At 38.9% G+C, this 18,904-nt stretch overlaps 3 protein-coding genes across 4 annotated transcripts; 2 read left to right on the forward strand and 1 right to left on the reverse strand.

The window, feature by feature from the left end:
- The first annotated feature begins 4,234 nt into the window (after positions 1-4,234).
- Positions 4,235-6,033, forward strand: LOC128617547 (T-box transcription factor TBX6-like). Its single transcript, XM_053640708.1, has 3 exons — positions 4,235-4,855; positions 5,287-5,554; positions 5,683-6,033. The coding sequence occupies exons 1-3, from the start codon at positions 4,692-4,694 to the stop codon at positions 5,830-5,832; spliced, it is 582 nt and encodes a 193-aa protein (XP_053496683.1). The 5' UTR covers positions 4,235-4,691; the 3' UTR covers positions 5,833-6,033.
- LOC128617301 (T-box transcription factor TBX6-like) lies at positions 5,874-8,323 on the forward strand. The gene is made up of 5 exons (XM_053640380.1): positions 5,874-5,885; positions 5,962-6,032; positions 6,126-6,190; positions 6,283-6,544; positions 6,658-8,323. The coding sequence occupies exons 1-5, from the start codon at positions 5,874-5,876 to the stop codon at positions 8,321-8,323; spliced, it is 2,076 nt and encodes a 691-aa protein (XP_053496355.1).
- A 323-nt stretch (positions 8,324-8,646) lies between these two features.
- On the reverse strand, positions 8,647-18,297 carry prodh2 (proline dehydrogenase 2). 2 transcript variants are annotated; one of them, XM_053640493.1, is made up of 11 exons: positions 17,924-18,297; positions 17,475-17,837; positions 14,573-14,763; positions 14,342-14,468; positions 13,476-13,547; positions 13,276-13,356; positions 13,032-13,175; positions 12,605-12,771; positions 12,410-12,520; positions 12,116-12,204; positions 8,647-11,515 (listed from the first exon to the last, which is right to left on the reverse strand). In XM_053640493.1, the coding sequence occupies exons 2-11, from the start codon at positions 17,727-17,729 to the stop codon at positions 11,334-11,336; spliced, it is 1,419 nt and encodes a 472-aa protein (XP_053496468.1). In that variant the 5' UTR covers positions 17,730-17,837; positions 17,924-18,297; the 3' UTR covers positions 8,647-11,333. The 2 variants fall into 2 exon arrangements, with proteins under 2 accessions (XP_053496468.1, XP_053496469.1); XM_053640494.1 differs by having other exon boundaries at positions 14,573-14,688; positions 17,924-18,294.
- Positions 18,298-18,904: the final 607 nt, after the last annotated feature.

Here is an 18,904-nt window from a genome sequence, read left to right on the forward strand (position 1 = left end):
TTCTATGGCACTTTTAACAATAGACACTGTCGTAAAGCAGATTTACAGAAATCTACCTGTCCTAAATCCTACACATTCTCCAGTGGATAATCTAAGCCTAATTGTACCTAAGAACCACGAATATAATTATTAAAACTATCATATTCACATTAAACGCTCTTTCAATTCGTATAGTATTGTTTGACTTTCTAGTGTAGAAGAGTGACATTCATTTTGCACTGATAATGTGGTATCCAAAAAGGAGGTGATCACTTACCCCCAGCAACGAACCCTACATTACGAAGGAGATAAAAGACTGTATTAATAGAAAGAAACTGGCTTTTCAGAATCACAATCGTCTCACGGTAAGATCTGTTCAGAAGGAATTGAATGTACTATGAGGAGATGCCAGGAAGAAACATAAAGAATTCCTGGAGGACAAGCTGTATATGTCTAACCCCAAACAGCTTTGGGATTTTATGAAATCTATAACTAATATGCAGCCCTCAAGGAACTCTGTATCTGCTCTTGATGACTTACAGAAAGCCAATGATGTAAACAACGTTTACTTAAGATTTGAGAGGTGTGGCCACATTTCTGAGAATAGCACTAGTGAAATGGTGATCGATGCGAACCAGATCAATTATTATTTTAAACACATTTGCACCAAGAAATCGGCAGGCCATGATGAACTGACCCCAGCTTGGCTCCCTATATTTCAACAATCTTTAGATACCAGTATTGTTCCTAGCCTCTGGAAAAAGGCTGTGATCATATTGGTTCCAAAGATAGCTAAGCTCTTAATGACTTCCGACTGGCCGCGTTAACGTCTGTGCTTATGAAATGTTTTGAAAAGTGCATTGTGTCTATGTTAAAAGCAGAGGTTGCTAACCATTTAGATCCTTTACAGTTTACCTATAGACAACGGAGGGGAAGTGATGATGCTATTAACAGCACTTGATTCTGAAACATTTAGAGAATCATAAAGCTTATGCTCGTTTACTTTTTATTGATTGTAGCTCTGCTTTCGCCACTATTCAACCCCACTTGTTCATTAAAAAGATGAAGCAGTTGAGTGTAAACCCATCTATTATGACGTGGTATTTCTCTTTCTTAAGTGACAGAACTCAGTGTGTAAAAGTAAATAATTGTCTTTCATAACAAAAGAGTACAGGTGTCCCTCAAGGCTGTGTCAGTTCACCCGTTCTTTTTATACGTTTTTACAAATGAATGCTCAAGTAAGCATTCACAAAACTACTTTTTTAAATATTCAGATGACACAGCCATTTTAAGTTTGCTCTATGTGCAAGACAATATTAGCACCATCTACCAGTCGTAAATAAGCCGTATTTTGTTGAGTGGTGTGATAACAATAAGTTATAATGAATACAAAGAAAATGGAGGAGATTGTATTCGACCAAAACATATAGGTGACCATCGTCAAGTGGTTATACATGACCAACTCATTACTCAAATGCAGACTTAGAAGTATTTGGGCATTTACGTAGACAGTTCGCTTCCATGTGGGCAGCTGTGGATCAGGTGGTAGAGCGGGTTGTCCACTAATCGTAGGGTTGGTGGTTCGATCCCCGGACTCCACATACTGAAGTGTCCTTGGGTAAGACACTGAACCCTGAGTTGCTCCTGATGGCAAGCTAGTGACTTGCATGGCATCTCTGCTACCATTGGTGTGTGTGTGTGTGTGTGAATGGGTGAAAGAGAACCAGCATAAAGTGCTATGTAAGTGCAGACCATTTACTTGGAAAACACTGAATGGGCACTTGTCTACACATTCACTTAATAAGTGCTTATCTTGATAACAGGTTTTTATTTATTTGTGTTATTACTACTGTTATTATTATTTGTCAATTTGTCTATTATATGTCTATGCAGCAACATATAATCCACAATAAATTTCCTTTTGGTGACAATGAAGTATACATCACGTCAACCAGAAGAAGATGGGTTCTTTTTGAGTCTGGTGCCTCTCAAGGTTTTTTTCCTCACTGTCCTTGCCACTGTTACCTCTGGCTTGCTCATTAGGGACCTAAATCTACATCTGAATTTCTGTAACGCTGCTTTGTGATAATTGAATTGAATTAATGAACAAGCCAAAGGTAACAGTGGTGGGAAAAACTCCCCGAGACAGCATGAGGAGATGAACCAGATTCCAAAAGGAACCCATCCTCTGATGTAAATAAAGTTATTCTTACCACAGATCTTCTAAAGGATTGTGCAAAACAAATATTTTTCATTGTACTTTGATTGAGATCTGTCAGGACAAAAACAAACCTGAAGTCCACTGCAGTGCTTACTGTGAAGAATAAGAATAAAATGGACTAACAATACATTCCAAACTATTCACCTGACTAAACAGACTAAACTATTAAAGCCTTAATGGCTGTGGGAAGTTGTTATTTCATCCAGCACCTCATTGGTTGTTATTCTACAGCTCGGTGTTATTGTAAGGCTGTTTCTAAGACGTGTTGATACATCATGTCTGAGCTGCAGTGTTTACCTAGAAGACCAAACTGCAGCAATAAGACCAAACTGTGCCACATGCTTCCATCTAAAAACCCTGCCCTCCACACCTCCATCGGAGAGAGAGAGGAAGACAAAGATAGAAGGAGTTACAAATAATGCTAAAACTTAGAATGTTATTTTATCTCGTCAGATGTCTGATACCGTTAAATGCGAAACGTTCATGTTTACATTTAGCTCATTTCATTTCCTATCACTGTATTCTGTATTTGGTTAAACCCTTACTTGAATAATAAAACGTCCAACCAACAAACCATAAAATAAACTGTGATGTAGTAAATTCCACAAACCCCCTCAGTACAGATGTATTTTATGACCATAATCCAACTGTTCAAATATTACACTTGGAGTTTTTTTTTTTTTACATTGTATATGTGTACAAAAATAATCAGAAACATAGAGATTTATTATTATTATTATTCCTGAAATTGCGACTCGCAGCACACATTTTAATTAGATTTAAATTAATTTTCTTGTATTATTTGTAGGCCAATTTGTTTTTGTGTTCTTGAGGTCTTGATTGATTCAGTTTGTTTAATATCGGTAAGAACTTAAAATAAATGATAGCTAAAACAAAGCTGTAACACTGTAACAGAGTATTTTAAAAAAATAAAATAAATCACGGACTTCCTGGCTTTGCTTCGTGAACTACTTTGACAACCACTGATATACACAATCCGATCGTTACCAGGTCACTTCTTATAGCTTTATAGAAGAACGCATAATGTCTACCTTGCCAACAAGTTATCTAGATGGTATTTAATACATCATTCAAACCTGTACCTGTCAGCTATTCTGTTTTTGCCACAAATTAGGTTCTTTTCTAATAAGTCACTCAAAATATCAGGTTACTAGTATTTCAAATCACAAGTTACTAGTATGTTATCACTGGGAATTATTTGCTGAAACTACCCATGAGTAAATAACCCCTGTTACATTAAATTACTCATTTATTTTACAGTACCTGATTAACTGCTCCATATTGGGTTGTTTGTTAGTGTTAGTAATCCCAAGTGTTTGAGATTATAGAAATTTGCATGCATGTGCACGTGAGTGTGTATGTGTTTGTTTGTTTAAACCGTATGCAAAAGACAAGAGTGTGGTCCTTACAGGCCTGATGGAGACTGAAGCAAAGGGAGGGAGTGTGAAAACTTTGCCATTTGGTTGATATGCTAATACACACTCACCTATATAACACAGAGAAACAGAGCCACTGGCTGTTACAAGAAGCAGCAAGACCAGACCACGAGAATAAGATACTGAAGCATAAGACGATGTTAAGACATTCGAGATAAGTTGGAAGATTTGACACGGGAAAGGATTTACTGAAGTTCTAAAAGGGAAAGAAAGACAGGCAAGAGGATGCTGGGAGTAGAGATGTATCCCACTTTAGCACTTGCAGCACAAAGACTTGGAGACTGCTGCTATCGGGGTAAGAGTGTTTTGCGTTTAAAGACAAACGAAGTGGCCTTTAAATAAGAAATAACTATTGAAAGGTTAGCAAATTCTAGAATCAGATGAGCAGATGAGTCAAAGAAGAAACTGAATGTGTAAGACTGAATTTAAATGAAAGGGAAATAAAAGGGAAATTTCTGCCACACATTCCCAAGTGCTCCATTTACTGATCGCTGTGTGTGTGTGTGTGTGTGTGTGTGTGTGTGTGTGTGTGTGTGTGTGCTGCCTAAATAACTGATATTAATTATTAACTGATCTTGGTTAATTCAAACAGGATTATTTAGTAGCATCTGAAGATGTCAGATAAAGGAAGACTGCTGTAAGACAGTTTTCGATGATTAGCTGATAAGCTGAATGAACAATAATAAACTGTTTAGGGGAATGATCGAGTATGTTAGAGCAGCCTTCAACCTACTAAGCAATTAGATAAATATGCTGAATGAAGGACAATAAAATGTGCCAGTCTTGTAATGTAACACTGGAATTCAGAACCATTTACTGCTCTTCATACAGCTTATGTGTCAAATGATTTAGTAGGCTGTGAACACTTCAGATAGGAGAAGGCTGAAATCTGATCGTCAGATGAAATGGTTGATATACAGGAGTAAACTGTGCCAGATTCTAGTGCTGATTCTACGCATGATATATTGTCATTGCTCTGCCCTCCAGATCGAGAGCCACCAGCCCACGTGCCCCTGTACCCTACATCGTGTGACATGGCGGCCCGAAGCCTGCCTCCTCATCTGCTACCCCCACCCCCAGCAAAAAGAGATAACTTTGGGAAATCTGAAGACATTATAAAGATAGAGCTGGAAAATGTATCGCTATGGAAGCAGTTTAGCACCGTTGGCACAGAGATGATCATCACCAAGAAGGGCAGGTAGTGCATTTTTTATTATTTTTTTTAATTTGATGCATAAATCAACATGAAAGCTGTGAAATCAGTTCATGGAGTACAATTCATTTCAGCACTATGGAAAATAGACTTGGTTCTTAGTATCGCGTTTGCATTCTCATACTGCCGTACGTTATATTTTTTTAAAAATATCCTGTGCCGAATTTGTTAACGTTTTGAACATTCCTTCAGAAATAAATCAAATAAAATGGTATTATTCATTTAAGTACTCTTTATGTTGTGTACATAAATGTTCACATAGAAATATGTGCAAAGTACTTGGCATGAGCGTTGTTATGTCCCAAGTGTTCCCGCGATAAGCTCACCACAACCTTGACCAGGATATAGTGCTTACTGAAGATGAATAAATGAGCTTAGTATTATTAAACAATTATATGTTTATTTTTCTCCATCAGACGGATGTTTCCTCAGTTGAAAGTAAAGGTGTCTGGCTTAAACCCATCTCTGCGTTACATCCTACTGCTGGACATCATACCTGTAGACTCCTTTCGCTATCGTTTCCAAGATGACAATTGGCAGGTGGTGGGAGGCGCTGAAGCTCGACTTCCTGACAGGGTGTTCATCCACCCAGACTCTCCTGCAACTGGGGAACACTGGCAGAACCGAACCATATCTTTCCACCGAGCCAAACTCACCAACAACACACTGGACGGACAAGGATATGTGAGTATATACATGCTCATTGTGGTGTATTTATATTTTATCCGTGAATCTAGTTCTTAGCAAGTAAAGGTTAATCGTACCATCAACAAGTATTTTCACCTTCCTTTTTTGAAATCTCTGTCCACCAGATCATTCTGCATTCCCTGCACAAGTACCAAGCACGAGTGCATGTGGTTGAAACCAGAGATGTGATGATGTGGGGTGGAGCTCAACACACCTTCACCTTTCCTGAGACCCAGTTCATCACTGTCACAGCCTACCAGAACAACAAGGTATAAATAAATAAATGTCAGACTTTACATCGAGTGTGTAATTCGTTATGCACAGTTGGGTACAAAACACAAGAAGAGATCAGTTAACTTTATCAGTACTTGCAAAAATTTCTGTGATTTTCTGTGTTTTCTTAGATAACTGAACTGAAGATCAATTCCAATCCCTTTGCCAAAGGTTTCAGGGAGAATGGCATGAACAGCAAGAAGTAAGTTAATCCATGTCAATGGACAAGCATCATTTATACAAAATGTTTGTGGACAACCATGTCATTAATAATCATATCCTTTTTTCATTTCAGACAAAGAGATGCAAGGCAAAAGAGGAAATTAAACCAACCCAACCAAGACGAACCTTTAGACATAGGTAACCAAACTCACTTAGGATTATTCAAAAGAGACACCAAATAGACTGATTAGTTATTTCTGTAACTCCTTGTTTCTCTGTCTTTCCACCAGAATCATGTGACCCATGTGATTCCACCGAGGTGTTACCACAGCCCATGGGACTGGAAAGCACCACTCTGTCTCTGTCTGATTCAGGCTTCTGTTCTGATGTGCCATCTTTACCCGAGCAGACAGTACAGCAGCATAGCTCTGGTCAAGTATTTCTGAGTTCCCAGATGAACCAGATGCCTGATATTTCAGAGATTCCAAATTCCGTAGAGAACCAACCTCAGTCGACCTCAAATAATGAGGTGAACAATGGATTACTTGATGGGTGAGTGCAAACTATAGTCATAAGCTGCTTTAAAACAATTTAATGAATTATGTGAATGAAAAAAAAAACTACAAGTGAAATGTCAACCTTTTAACTATGTCACTTTTTTACAGGTCTAGCCAGATGATAGGTCTTTCCTCATACACCACATTTGCAGCTCCTTCAATTACACCCTCAACTCATCTATCAGTGCCTCTATCACAGCCTACATCCCTCTATTCATCTTTGTCCTCCACTCAGATTGATCTACCATCCTCTCATTCCAATCCAACATCTGTGCAAGATTATTCTTCCATAGTTTCATCTCACTATCCTACCTTGGAATCCTCTTCTCCAATCACCTCTTCCTCTACCTCTCCCCAAGATTCTACACATACCTCCATCTGTCACTCATCCTCTTCTCCACAATTGCCTTCTTCCTCCTACCACTCCATTCTTCCATCGCAAGAAAACCTAAGCCCTCACACACCTACAAACCCACACTTCCATTCTCTTCCTCAACCTCCTTGCCAGTCCATCAACAGTTGTGCTCCTGGTCTTTCTGTTGACACAGCTCAGAGCCAGGCTATTGGTGGTTTGGCTTCCTCCAATTCTACCCCCTCTGATGTCCAAGAGTCCACGCCAACTGCCTTCCCCTTTCCACCAGTTCAATCCTCCAACAATCCAGATTCCACTACTCCCCCATCCCAAATCTTATCCCAAACTGCCTTTCCATTTCCTCCAGTGGCACATGCAAATGGACATCCAGATCCAAATCAAATCCCAACAACTTTCCCCTTTAATTCTATCCCGGAATCCACCTCCACTCCTCTAAATACCCCATCAGATCAGGATAGCAACACCACTGCGTTTCCTTTCCCACCGCAGGCTGGCAATACAAATTCTTCAACCTCTTTGCCTGTACAAACCCTTGCATCTTACTCTTTCCTATCATCTGCAACTTCTCATATGAATCCTTCATCGTACCAAAACCCGACAAATTCAGCAACTGGATCCTTCACTCAAATGTCCTCCAATTCTATAAATGGAGCCCGTTCACAAGTCTTTTCCAACCCCACAGTCAATCAAATCCCTGCATCGTCTCTCTCTTCTCTGCCTGCATCTCTGCCCACACATGTCATCCCTGGGTCCATTTCTAACTCAACTCAAACCTCTCACATATCTTATCCCTTACCCACTTCCATCCCATCTCGTCCCTCTCCTCTCCAGAATGTAGCAGTGCCAACTATTGGGTCTTCTCAGGTTGTCCAAGCTCTTCCAAATATAGCCCAGGTCCATCCAACTATGCCTCAGTCATTCTCAACCTCCACTTTTCCTCATATCCCTCCCCAGTGTGCAAACTCTTCTCAAATCCCACCACAGTCCTTTGCTCCTATGACAGCTTCTACAGCTGCACTTCTTCCACATTCAGCCTTACAAAACCACTCCATCCCACCAGGATCAACCCATACACAGTACCCTGCCTCTTCCACTGCATATCCTCCAGTAGCTCCATCAGAGATAGGGTCCTTTTCTCAGCTCAATCCAACTGCCCCCTACCTTCCTGATATGGTACTGCACTCTTCCCTTCTCCCTTCATTAGATAATACCCTGCCCTCTTCTGCTACTTCGCTCTATAACCCATTTCCTTCGTATCCTCTCCGCCTGTGTCAGGACCCCAGATCCTCCTTTCATTTACAGCTCAGACACATTTACAGGCAGCCCCAACATGTACATGCTAACAGCCAGGGGTCCTACTTAGACCAGGGGTCCTACTTAGGAGGAAGGCCTGCATTTTGAGAAGTGACACAGAATGTTAGAAATTAGATGAAGGAATTTCTGCTGACATAAACAGTTTATAGGCTACAGCATTAAAACTCTTATGTGATGGATTTAGATTTTATTTTTGCTTTCAGGATAGATGAATCAAATGTATCATTTTTGACTTATTTTAAAAACATCTGTACGCTGAATCTAGCAAATAAAATGTTTTAAACATTTCCTTTCTGTTTATTTTATGACTGAAGAATCACAAGATATGAACAAACCAAATAAAAAATAACACTGATGTACTTATATAAATATACCTTCATAAATTCATCTAAGAAAATGAATTCGATATACACAATTTTCTTCGTTTTAATTCTAAACACTTTCATACAGAAAACACTGACGCAGTCTTCCAGTTTATATTAAAATAAACATTAGCAATGTTCTTTAAATCATGGTAAACATGTGACATCATAAAGATTGACAAAAAAAGGAAGTAAAATATTTGCACCGAAACCATCTATTCAAGTAAAACATCCATGTGCTAAGCAGCAGGTAGTTTGGCTACTTCACAGCTTCAGGGTTTTGCATGTTTCCTCTGGGTTTTCCAGTGTCCTCCAACCTTCCAAAAACACAACAATTGCCTCTAGGTATGAAACAGTGTGTGTGTGTGTGTGTGTGTGTGTGTGTGTGTGTGTGTTTGTGTAAATGATGCCTTGCAATGGATTGACATCCCATCCATGATGTATTCCCACCTCACACCTAGTGTTCCCAGGATAGGCTCCAGATTCACCATAACCCTGACAAGGATAGAGTTACTCACTACAGATGAATGAATAAATGAATGCACAAAGAGTGCTGTGAATGTTCTCACATAATCTCTGGCTTGTAATTTCTAATGTCTAGAACAAATTCACAGTTCTCATTATACATTATATGGCCAAAAGTATGTGGACACCTGACCATCACACCCATTTGTTACAAAGTTAGAAGGGTACAATTATATAGAATGTCTATGTATGCTATAACATTACAATTTCCCTACATTGGAACAAACATGTTCCACAGCATGACAATGCCCCTGTGCACAAAGCAAGCTCCATGAAGACATGATGAACCAAGGATGGAGTGGAAGAACTCGAGAGTCCTGCACAGAGCCTTGACCTCAACCCCAATGAACACCTTTGGGATGAACTTAAATGTTGACTGAACCCCAGTCCTCCTCGCACAACATCAGTGCCTAACGCTCGTGTGGCTGAATGATCACAAATTCCCACAGCCACATTCCAAAATCGAGTGGAAAGCTTTCACAGAAGAGTGGAGGTTATTATAATGGCAGAGAGGGACTAAATCTGGAATGGGATGTTCAGAAAGCACATATGAGTCTTAAGCTCAGGTGTCCACAAAAGTTTCGCAATACAGTGTATAATTTCACATAGTTCTACTTGGAATCCTTCAATTTGTATATACAGATGAGAAAAGTAACACCATTTTTTTTTTTTGGAATGAAACATCTATAGTTATACAGTGGGGTCCAAATGTCTGAGACCACATTGAAAATCTGGGTGTTTTCTAATTAAAACTGGAACAAACAGAAAGTTTTAGAATTTTGAAATAAATAAATAAATAAATAAAACAAAGAAAGCAGCACTTGTTCAGACAACGCACCGATAGATCCGAACATGGATTGACAGATTTTACACAAGCTTATGACATCCCATACCAGCATTAAAGCAAAAGGTGGCATACCACATACTAAGAAATTCTACTTTTCACTCCAGTTGCTAAAAATATAAGAAATATTTTGTATTAAATTTGAAAAGAATGCATTTTCACTAGTGCGTTCAAACAATTGGGCCCCACTGTAGATTTTTGTGTGTATTTTAAAAGAAAGACACTGATTCATTACAGATATTGAGACATTACAGTGTATCATTTGACCATGTATATTACACACAATATCGTTTGACCATGTATATTACACACAATAAGTCCATTAATTCTCTTCATTTACAAGTTGCGGAACTCAGAGAAAGGGCTACACTTTTTCTTACATACTCCATAATACTCCGTATGTCATGAGAAGTAAGGCGAGTGAACTGGAATGCTTCATTCAGGCTGGCATGTCGTGTCCCAGTAAAGCTGCTCCACCGTTTCCTGTGTCATTGTGCAGACAAGGATCAAAGATATCTCAAAGATCCAGTCCTGGATCCTGGAGTACCAGTGTGTGACTCTGGATCATACGAGGAGATGCATATGTTGAGAACGTAGCACAACTGTGCATTCGGCTGATCAATAACTTCTTTAAGATTCAAAAGAGTTTCAGTTCCCTACCCCGGGGCTGTCAAGTAAAGGTGGCTGTAAAGAGCGTTCACACAATGTACTGAAAGAAACGACTTGTCATGGATTTCCTGTTGCTGTTTTAGCGTTCTGTTTTTACTGCTCCTATTTTCATTTCTTCCTTTGATGGAACTTGATTTTATCATCAGTATATTTGTTATCCTGCAGAGTAACAGAGTCCAGGCCCATTTGCTCAAGAACAGGTTTTGAATGGGAGTGAACTGGCTGTAGTGCTGAAAGTCATTAAAGAGCAGGTGATAATGGCTATAGACCGCTCCTCTCCTTTTCTCTCCATTTGGTGATGTAAAAGGTGAACGGCTAGGTAAACAAATCCTATGGAGTTAATTATCTCTGAGGAGAAAAACATTCAGAAGCCTGCAAGCTGATGAAGTACGATAGACTGAAGCACACTTAAAGCAGAGGTATTTAGGAAAATACCACATGAAAATAACACAACAAACCATACCTATGCAGTCTTTGTTGCTTAATAAAGCAGATCATTACACTCATCATAAAATCATGTTTTTTTTTTTCTTTTTCTATTTTACCAATTAATCATTACTTAACCTGCTTTTAATTCAGCTCAAGACATCAGTTAAGCCAACACCTATCTATAGCTATCATAACTACCGACAAACCACATTCTTATTGCGGACTCTTCACTTCTCCAATTGTTTGTTATTGCTCTTTCTCCCTCTCTCTACTTGGCTTGAGTGATCTTCTCCCGGACTCTACGACGTAGCTCTTGCTTCAGCAGGTCTCTCTCTTTGCGAATCCCTTGCAGTACGGTGCGATTCTCCTGAGCCCGCCGAACCAGATACGGCAGAGTGTCATCCACTGAACCATAAGGCACGGACTTATACACTGAGAAACCCTGCTGAGCTGGAGGGAAGTCAAATAGTAAAAAAAAAAAAAAAGAAAGAAATAGAAAAGCTTAATAAGGATATTAGCACCAGCGTTTAAAGAATAATTCTCAAACCTGATTGGTCATATGAATCTGACAGAAGTTCCAGCTGTAATTCAAATCACAGGTTTATATTAAAGTGTTCAGTCTAATATGTTATCGTTTCTGTAGTAACGAGTCATTCACAGGGACGTATATGGCTCCATAAAATCAAAGCTTAATAATAAATTAATTAAAATGTGGGTGTAAAAACGTATGATTTCCATAAGGAGACAATCATTTTATATTTTTGGAAGGAGTCTCCAGTGTCAGCTGTAATAATGGGAACCAAATTGCTTTTGGATATTCCCTTACATTAAAAGTAACTACAAAATTAAAAATATATATATATATATATATTATATTATATACATGATGTGCCGTTCTTTAAGTATCATATTAACATTGTAATTTGTTGGAAAATTGCTGTAGTATAAGAGGAACGGCACTTAAAAATAATTAACTTTGGTAATTATTGTATTTATGCATGTATGTATTGTAATTATTTTAATATATTAGAAGTAAATGATGATATTTACCTAGAGTGAGAGACACATGATCGCACATGCCCAGAAGTTGACCGAAACACACTGAACCGCCATCTCTAGCAATCCCTAACTCGGTCATCCTGAAAAAGAGATTGATTGTATTTTCCCACACAAATGTATTTTTTTTTAAAGTCACAGAACTAAATATTTCCATAATACTTTGAACTCTTCTTATTCAAGAACAAATTCAAAGATGACAGCAATGCTGACAATAGTTAGTCACGCTAGCAAGAAGACATCATGCACCCTCATAATAACCATAAACGTGTGTACATTATGCCATACCATGTCACTGCCTTTCTAACAGATTCTTCATTGTGAGTTGCTACAATGATCTTGTAACGGTCAGGCTGCTGGGAAATCAGGTTAAGTATCACTTCCAGACACCCGTTGTAGCTGCATTCAAAAGTTGCAACAGCATGAAAACAGAAACCAGAGTGTAGGACATTTCTAGATTCTTAATATTCTGACTTCATTCACCTATTATTTGTGTGCTCCCAGGACTGGTGAATGGGGTCTTCTCGTCCTTCCTTGTGAGCCAGCTTTTTCTCCTTGTCCATGTATGCACCTCGGACAAGTTTAACCCCAAGGCAAAAAGACTGGTCCACAGACAGACGGATAGCATCAAAAACAAGGTCTCTGGACTCCTGGTAAGAGATGGGAGAGCATCATTCATTCATTCATTCATTCATTCATTCATCAGTAACCACTATATCCTTGTCAGGGTCATAGTGAATCCGGGTGGGGGGGGACATCTGGGGAACTTTGGTTATGAGTCACGGAAACAACCTGAACAGGATACCACCAAGCACACACATTCACACGTAGATGCAATTTGGCATGTTTTTGGGAGGTGGAAGGAGAAGGAAGTGTATAAACTGCACCTTCTAATTCAATGACAACTAACCTTCAAGTAGCACTGGTATGTGTTCCAGATCCAGGCACTATCCCGATTGAACTTCTTCATCATGGCCACGGTGACAAGAGAGAGCGCAGGATTCATGTACGTGTACTCAGCATCCACTAGAACTCTGACTTTGTTAACACTTGCCTATTGAAAAAAAAAAAAACAATGACTTGTTTGTTGTACTGGCATTTTTTTCATTATTGTTTTAGGACAGTTTAAGTTTAAATGTCTTGAAGTTTGGTACCTCTCCAATTTGGTTCAGTCTGTTGAGTCCAAGTAGAAAATGTGTGTTTTCAGTTTCACTGAGCCCAGGAAATGTAACAGCCTGGTGGGAGAAAGAAGGATCCAAAAACATGCAACATGAATCAAAAGTTTACTGGCTTTGATGATTTCTTATAAATATGGAACAAAGGAATAAGATAATAAATTCCCAAGCATTTGTACCTCTCTGTCCAAAGCTCTAACCAAGAGGTCAAGATCATAATGTCGCTTCTTCAGCAAGGAAGTCAGCTTAACCTAAATGTTGTCACAACATATAACAAGGCAGTAAATAGCCATTACAGTAAGCACTAGGGCTAGCAAGGCTTTTAAAATCCATATTGTCTTATTTGCTGTTAATAAATACTGCAGATTATTGTTTTCTTTTGTGGAACCAGTAATGATTGCACCAATCAAAAATACACGTATGAAACAGAGGCTGGGGTGGAATTCTGTCTAGCCCAGAATATAGATTCTATTGTTAGCAGTTGTATCATATGTGCGAGGGAGTGAAACACCCACTGGAGCAAAATTATTTAAGCTTGCCTCACAGACACATCCATAACATGTAATCAGCCGTGATTGAGAAGGCACATGTAATTCAATAACGGGTGTAATAAACATAAACAAGGTGGATTACTTTCTCTACTATTCATTTTTCTAAATACCTTTGGAGGAGAAACTAGAAGTAAATAAACACATGAAAATACAAATTACACAGAAGGACAAATGACAGACGCACAGAAGCACGCATAACTGGTTATTATTTGGGACAGTACAAATTAATTGTGCTGCCTATCTCTTTTTCAATGAGTGTGTGTTCCTATGTGTAATAGTTTAAGGCCTACATTGAGCTATAAGGCTAACCCTATGGTTTCATAATATTAACAGCAAGTTAGTGATAAGTAGTAGAATTTTTTCCCCTCCCATTTAATATTACGACCAGCCATCTTTAGTGAGCATGCACAGAAATCATGAATAAACAACACCATGATGCAAATTGATTGGTCGGTGTCTTGCTAACATCATGACATCTGATATCAGTCACCTACACAAAGCTCGGGGCTGACCAAGGCAGTGATCTTCAGCTGCATCATGGGATCTTTGCTCCAAGCGTTGCTGTGAGACATGCGAACACACTCCAACATGGCCGCCAAGTTGTCATCGTACTTCTTCTCTCTGTTTATGTTGTAACATTAGAAATGTCAGTCATGCGCTGTCTATTTCTAGCCCCTTTCTTTCTTAATGGAATTATGTCGTTATGTATTATTTCTATTTACTACCCAGAGCTTTCTCCTAGATCCTCTTCAATGGGAACAGCCAACATGGGATGTAGTCCCTGCGAGTTCATCTTCTCCATGGACACTGCAATCTCACTCTCTGTTTCCCCAGCAACAAACTGAGCGTACACAAATGGCCGAAGAACCATGGCGAAAACTCGTTTGCCCAAGACGGCCCGTGTAAACGACATAAGCTTTGAGAAAGCAGGACATGCATGAAATTTGACATATACTAGACTCTGAGGTTTGTACTCAATGTATTGGAACTCCAAAATCTGTTGTTGTTTTTTTGCTATATGTTGAAAACATTTGGGTTTGGGTTCCAGGGTTGGGGGGGGGGGGGGGGATTACTTAAAAAATATTCCATTACAGTTACAAATGACTTCATAAAAAATGTAATCAGTAACATAATCCAAGTACCACAATATGAAAGTAATCTGATTATTTCTTGGATTACCTCAAGGTCACGTATGTAAATAAAGTCAAGAGAAAAGCAATATGATCTAAATACTTTTATTTAGAGCTTATTTTAGAGCTTAAAACATGTTCATTGTTTGGATTTGTTTTAATAAATATAAATAAATAAATAAATAAATAAAAGATCACTGTCTCTGATGCAGGTAACATTACATCACAAAAGCTATAGGGTGACCATATTCTGGTTTTCCAAAAAGAGGACTTTTTGGGTCTTAATAGCCTTCAAAACAGTGTTACTATGAATGCAGAAATACACTGGGGGGGGGAAAAAATACATTATTAGCATCAAATAAATATATATATATTTATATTCAGTTTCACTCTGCCCACATTTTAAATTTTTACTACGTTCTTCTGAATGTCTGTGGAATAAAATAAAATATTAGATGCCACGAGTGTACCTTCTGCCATCATTTACACATTTGAATGGCCATGTACTACGAAGCAATGTGATAACATGAAATTAAAAATGACCTTATATGGCCGTGGGCATTGTTTCGACTCAGGACAGATGTCAGTTACTGCTATTGTCAAGCAACTGTTTGATGCCGTACACAACAGCGCGTCACCTTTGTGCATTCGCTGAGAGTAGACTAATGGTCGAGAGGCAGAATTTAGTCAATAGTTACTGCAAGAATGTGGGAATTACAGATAGGGGTTAAAGCAGTGCAAACATGCGCACACATGTTGCAGTATTAGACCATAAGCACATACTTTATTTGCACATATATAGGAGTTTGCTGATGTGAGGCACGACTGGCAAGAGAGAACCAGAACTATAATCAAGCAGCTGTCTATATTGTGTTATGTCAAACGATTCATTTCTTTGGTTTTAAATGAAAAAAATTGTAATCCTGATAATATTCCCATTTTTTTACTAAATGTACCTGTAATCTGATTACTTTGTTTTTTGACATAACCGCAATGGATTACAGTTACCAGTTTTTTGTAGCCTGATTACACAACGCTGTTACATGTATTCCGTTATTCCCCAAGCCTGGGTGATTCTTGCTGCCCAGGTGTGTCCTGTTAAATTGATTGTTTAAAGAAGTAATAGCTCTACATGTCTACTTTTGGTTTGAGCCCTAGGTTTCATCTGTGAAGGCTGCATTTGTTGTTAAAGAGGATAAACCAACATGAAGACCAGAGAGCTGTCTATGGGAGAAAAGCAAGCCATTTTGAAGCTGAGAAAAGCCATTGCACAAACATTGGGCATAGCCAATACATAGCCAATTTGGAATGTCCTGAAAAAGAAAGAAACCACTGGTGTACTAACAACCAGACATGGAACAGGTCAGCCAAGGAAAACACATAACAGCAGTTAATGACAGAAACATTGTAACAGCTAGTGACATCACCAACAACCTTCACAGGCCAGGTGTGAACATAACACAATCCACCATTCAAAGAAGATTTAGAAATATAGAGGCCACACCACAAGATGCAACTCACTCAACAGCAGTAAGAAGCACAAGGCCAGATTGGAATTTGCAAAGAAATACAGCGATGAGCCACAAAAGGAGGGCAGTGGTAGCTCAGTGGTTAAGATGCTGGGCTACTGATTGGAAGGTCAGTAGTTCAAACCTTAGTACTGCTAAGCCACTACCATTGAGCCCTTAACTTACTCAGACATATAAGTTAAAAAAATATAAGCTGCTCTGGATAAGGGTGTCTGATAAATGTAAAAGCTTGGGAAACAAGATTAACCTCAACAAAAGTTAATCTTTTGAAAGGATCTACTAGTCAAGCATGGTGGAGGTAGTGTCATGGCTTGGGCTTTTATAGCTGCTTCTGGAACAGTCTCACTAATCTTTATTGACGATGTAACTGTTGATGGTGCCAGCAGAATGAATTCAGAAGTTTACAGGAACATTTTGTCTGCCAATTTACAGAGAAATGCATCCAAATTAATCAGGAGGAACATCATCATGCAGCAAGACAACGATCCAAAACACACTACACAGGACTTTACCAGGGGGAAAACTGGCCAATACCAGGAAATAAAAGCTGAAATCCAAATATCTCATATCCATCTTTTGATCTCAAACCCAAATGTCTTTGGTATATAACACAAACAAATGAACTGGCCTTGCTGTTCCAGGAGTTTCAGTGGGGACTGTACATATTGAGTACATTTAGAATGTATTCTGTCCGTGTTGGTATGTGTGTGTACTAATGATGCACTGAAACACAGTTGGTCAAGGAGCAGCTAAGTATCCAAGTGACCAGTTATTTAGTTATTATATGTGTTTGTTCATATATGCTTTTGCCAATAAAATGGTAAATATGTTCACTCAAATAGACGCTGCTGCACTTTTGCCTCCATTATGATCCAATGTGCGTCAGCCACAACCATCTTTTGCTGACTGCACCAAACTGTATGAAATGGAAAGAAATGGGAATCATATCTGAGATTAGCAACACTCACCTTGCCACAGTTATTGACCAGCACAGGGTAAGAGCAGAGTCTAAAAACCCCAAGCGCTCGTATTAGTTCCCACCAGCTCTTGGACTGGAATGCTCGTGGGTCCTTGAAAGATAGCAGGGCAGGTGGAACCGGGTCCTTGAGCTCATGACTCCTGATGGGCGCAAACCCCACACGTTCTGATGTCAGCATTCGTGTGCCCATTATGCGCAGGGGCTGGTGGTGATGTAACATACATAGACGGAGAACAGAGGACATCTCTGCGGATTTTGTGTAGAACTTTGTCTATGTTGAAGCCCTTTATCTTCAAACTTCAAACTGGAAGATAAAGTCTCTCTGGAAACTTTGGTAGAGCTTTCCAGAGATCTGTATGTGAAGCACATGTTTAGTGAAAGGTATAATAAAATATATACTTATATATTACGATCGATAGCAAACTTTTAAGTTCATACCTTCTCATGCCCAAGCAGCTACTTCCAGAAAGACCAGTGATTATTATATAACTTCAGTAACTAAACCTGGCAGGTGAGTGAATATTCAATGAAAGAATAATTTGTATGAAAGAGGAAAGAGGAAGGCGGTTTGGGGTTTATGTTTGGTCTTATGGTTAATTACTGACAAACAGAATGAACTTTGGGCTTTACATTGGGGAACACCTCTAGGAACAGACTTTTGGTCATTTCATTTTGGTTGGTGCATTTATAAAAATGGCTAAATGCATTCAATCAGAGGCTAACATTGAAATACACAGTTTTTCAGCCCGTGCCTCAGCATTTCCATTTCGGATGATGGATTTGTAATTTCTTATTTATGGCACTCATGAATGATCTGAGTATATATCATTGGGCTGCTCTAGTGTTGTCTTTTTCACTGCAATGCTGCGATTCTAGGAAAGGCCACTGATTGGAGAAATATTTTGCTGAGAGTGACTTTCTTCCAGGGGTTAAACAGAGAGAGAACGTGGACAAATTTGTCATTGATATTCAGCCTATGTTCCTGTAAATGAGTGACCATGTGTGTGCCTTTTAAGGAAAAACCCGATAGCTTTGTTCATCGGGGATGCCGATATTAGAGTGAATTCAGTTATATTGAGACATCAGGTAAACTGGGAGAGTGGAGGTCAAACTTGTTGTTACTAAGCCCTTGTAGTGAAATTGCTTGATAGAAATAACATGACTTTATTAATGTGCCACATTATATAAGGATGTGAGGTCAGCATCAAACAGGAAGTTTGACTAATGCTTTGGAGAAACGGTACCTGTAACGTTCCACACAAACATTTCAATCACCTTGGAAAAAATTTAACAACGAACAAGGCAAAAGCCGCAAAACAAAAAGAATAAAAATGGACCCAGTGATGTTAGTGATCAGTGACATGACAAACTCTCAACATAGACTTTGATCCAGAACTGACCCTGCAAACAAACTAGAGG

This window comes from Ictalurus furcatus, chromosome 13 (genome assembly GCF_023375685.1).
Source record: "Ictalurus furcatus strain D&B chromosome 13, Billie_1.0, whole genome shotgun sequence".
In the NCBI taxonomy this organism is placed as follows: domain Eukaryota; kingdom Metazoa; phylum Chordata; class Actinopteri; order Siluriformes; family Ictaluridae; genus Ictalurus; species Ictalurus furcatus.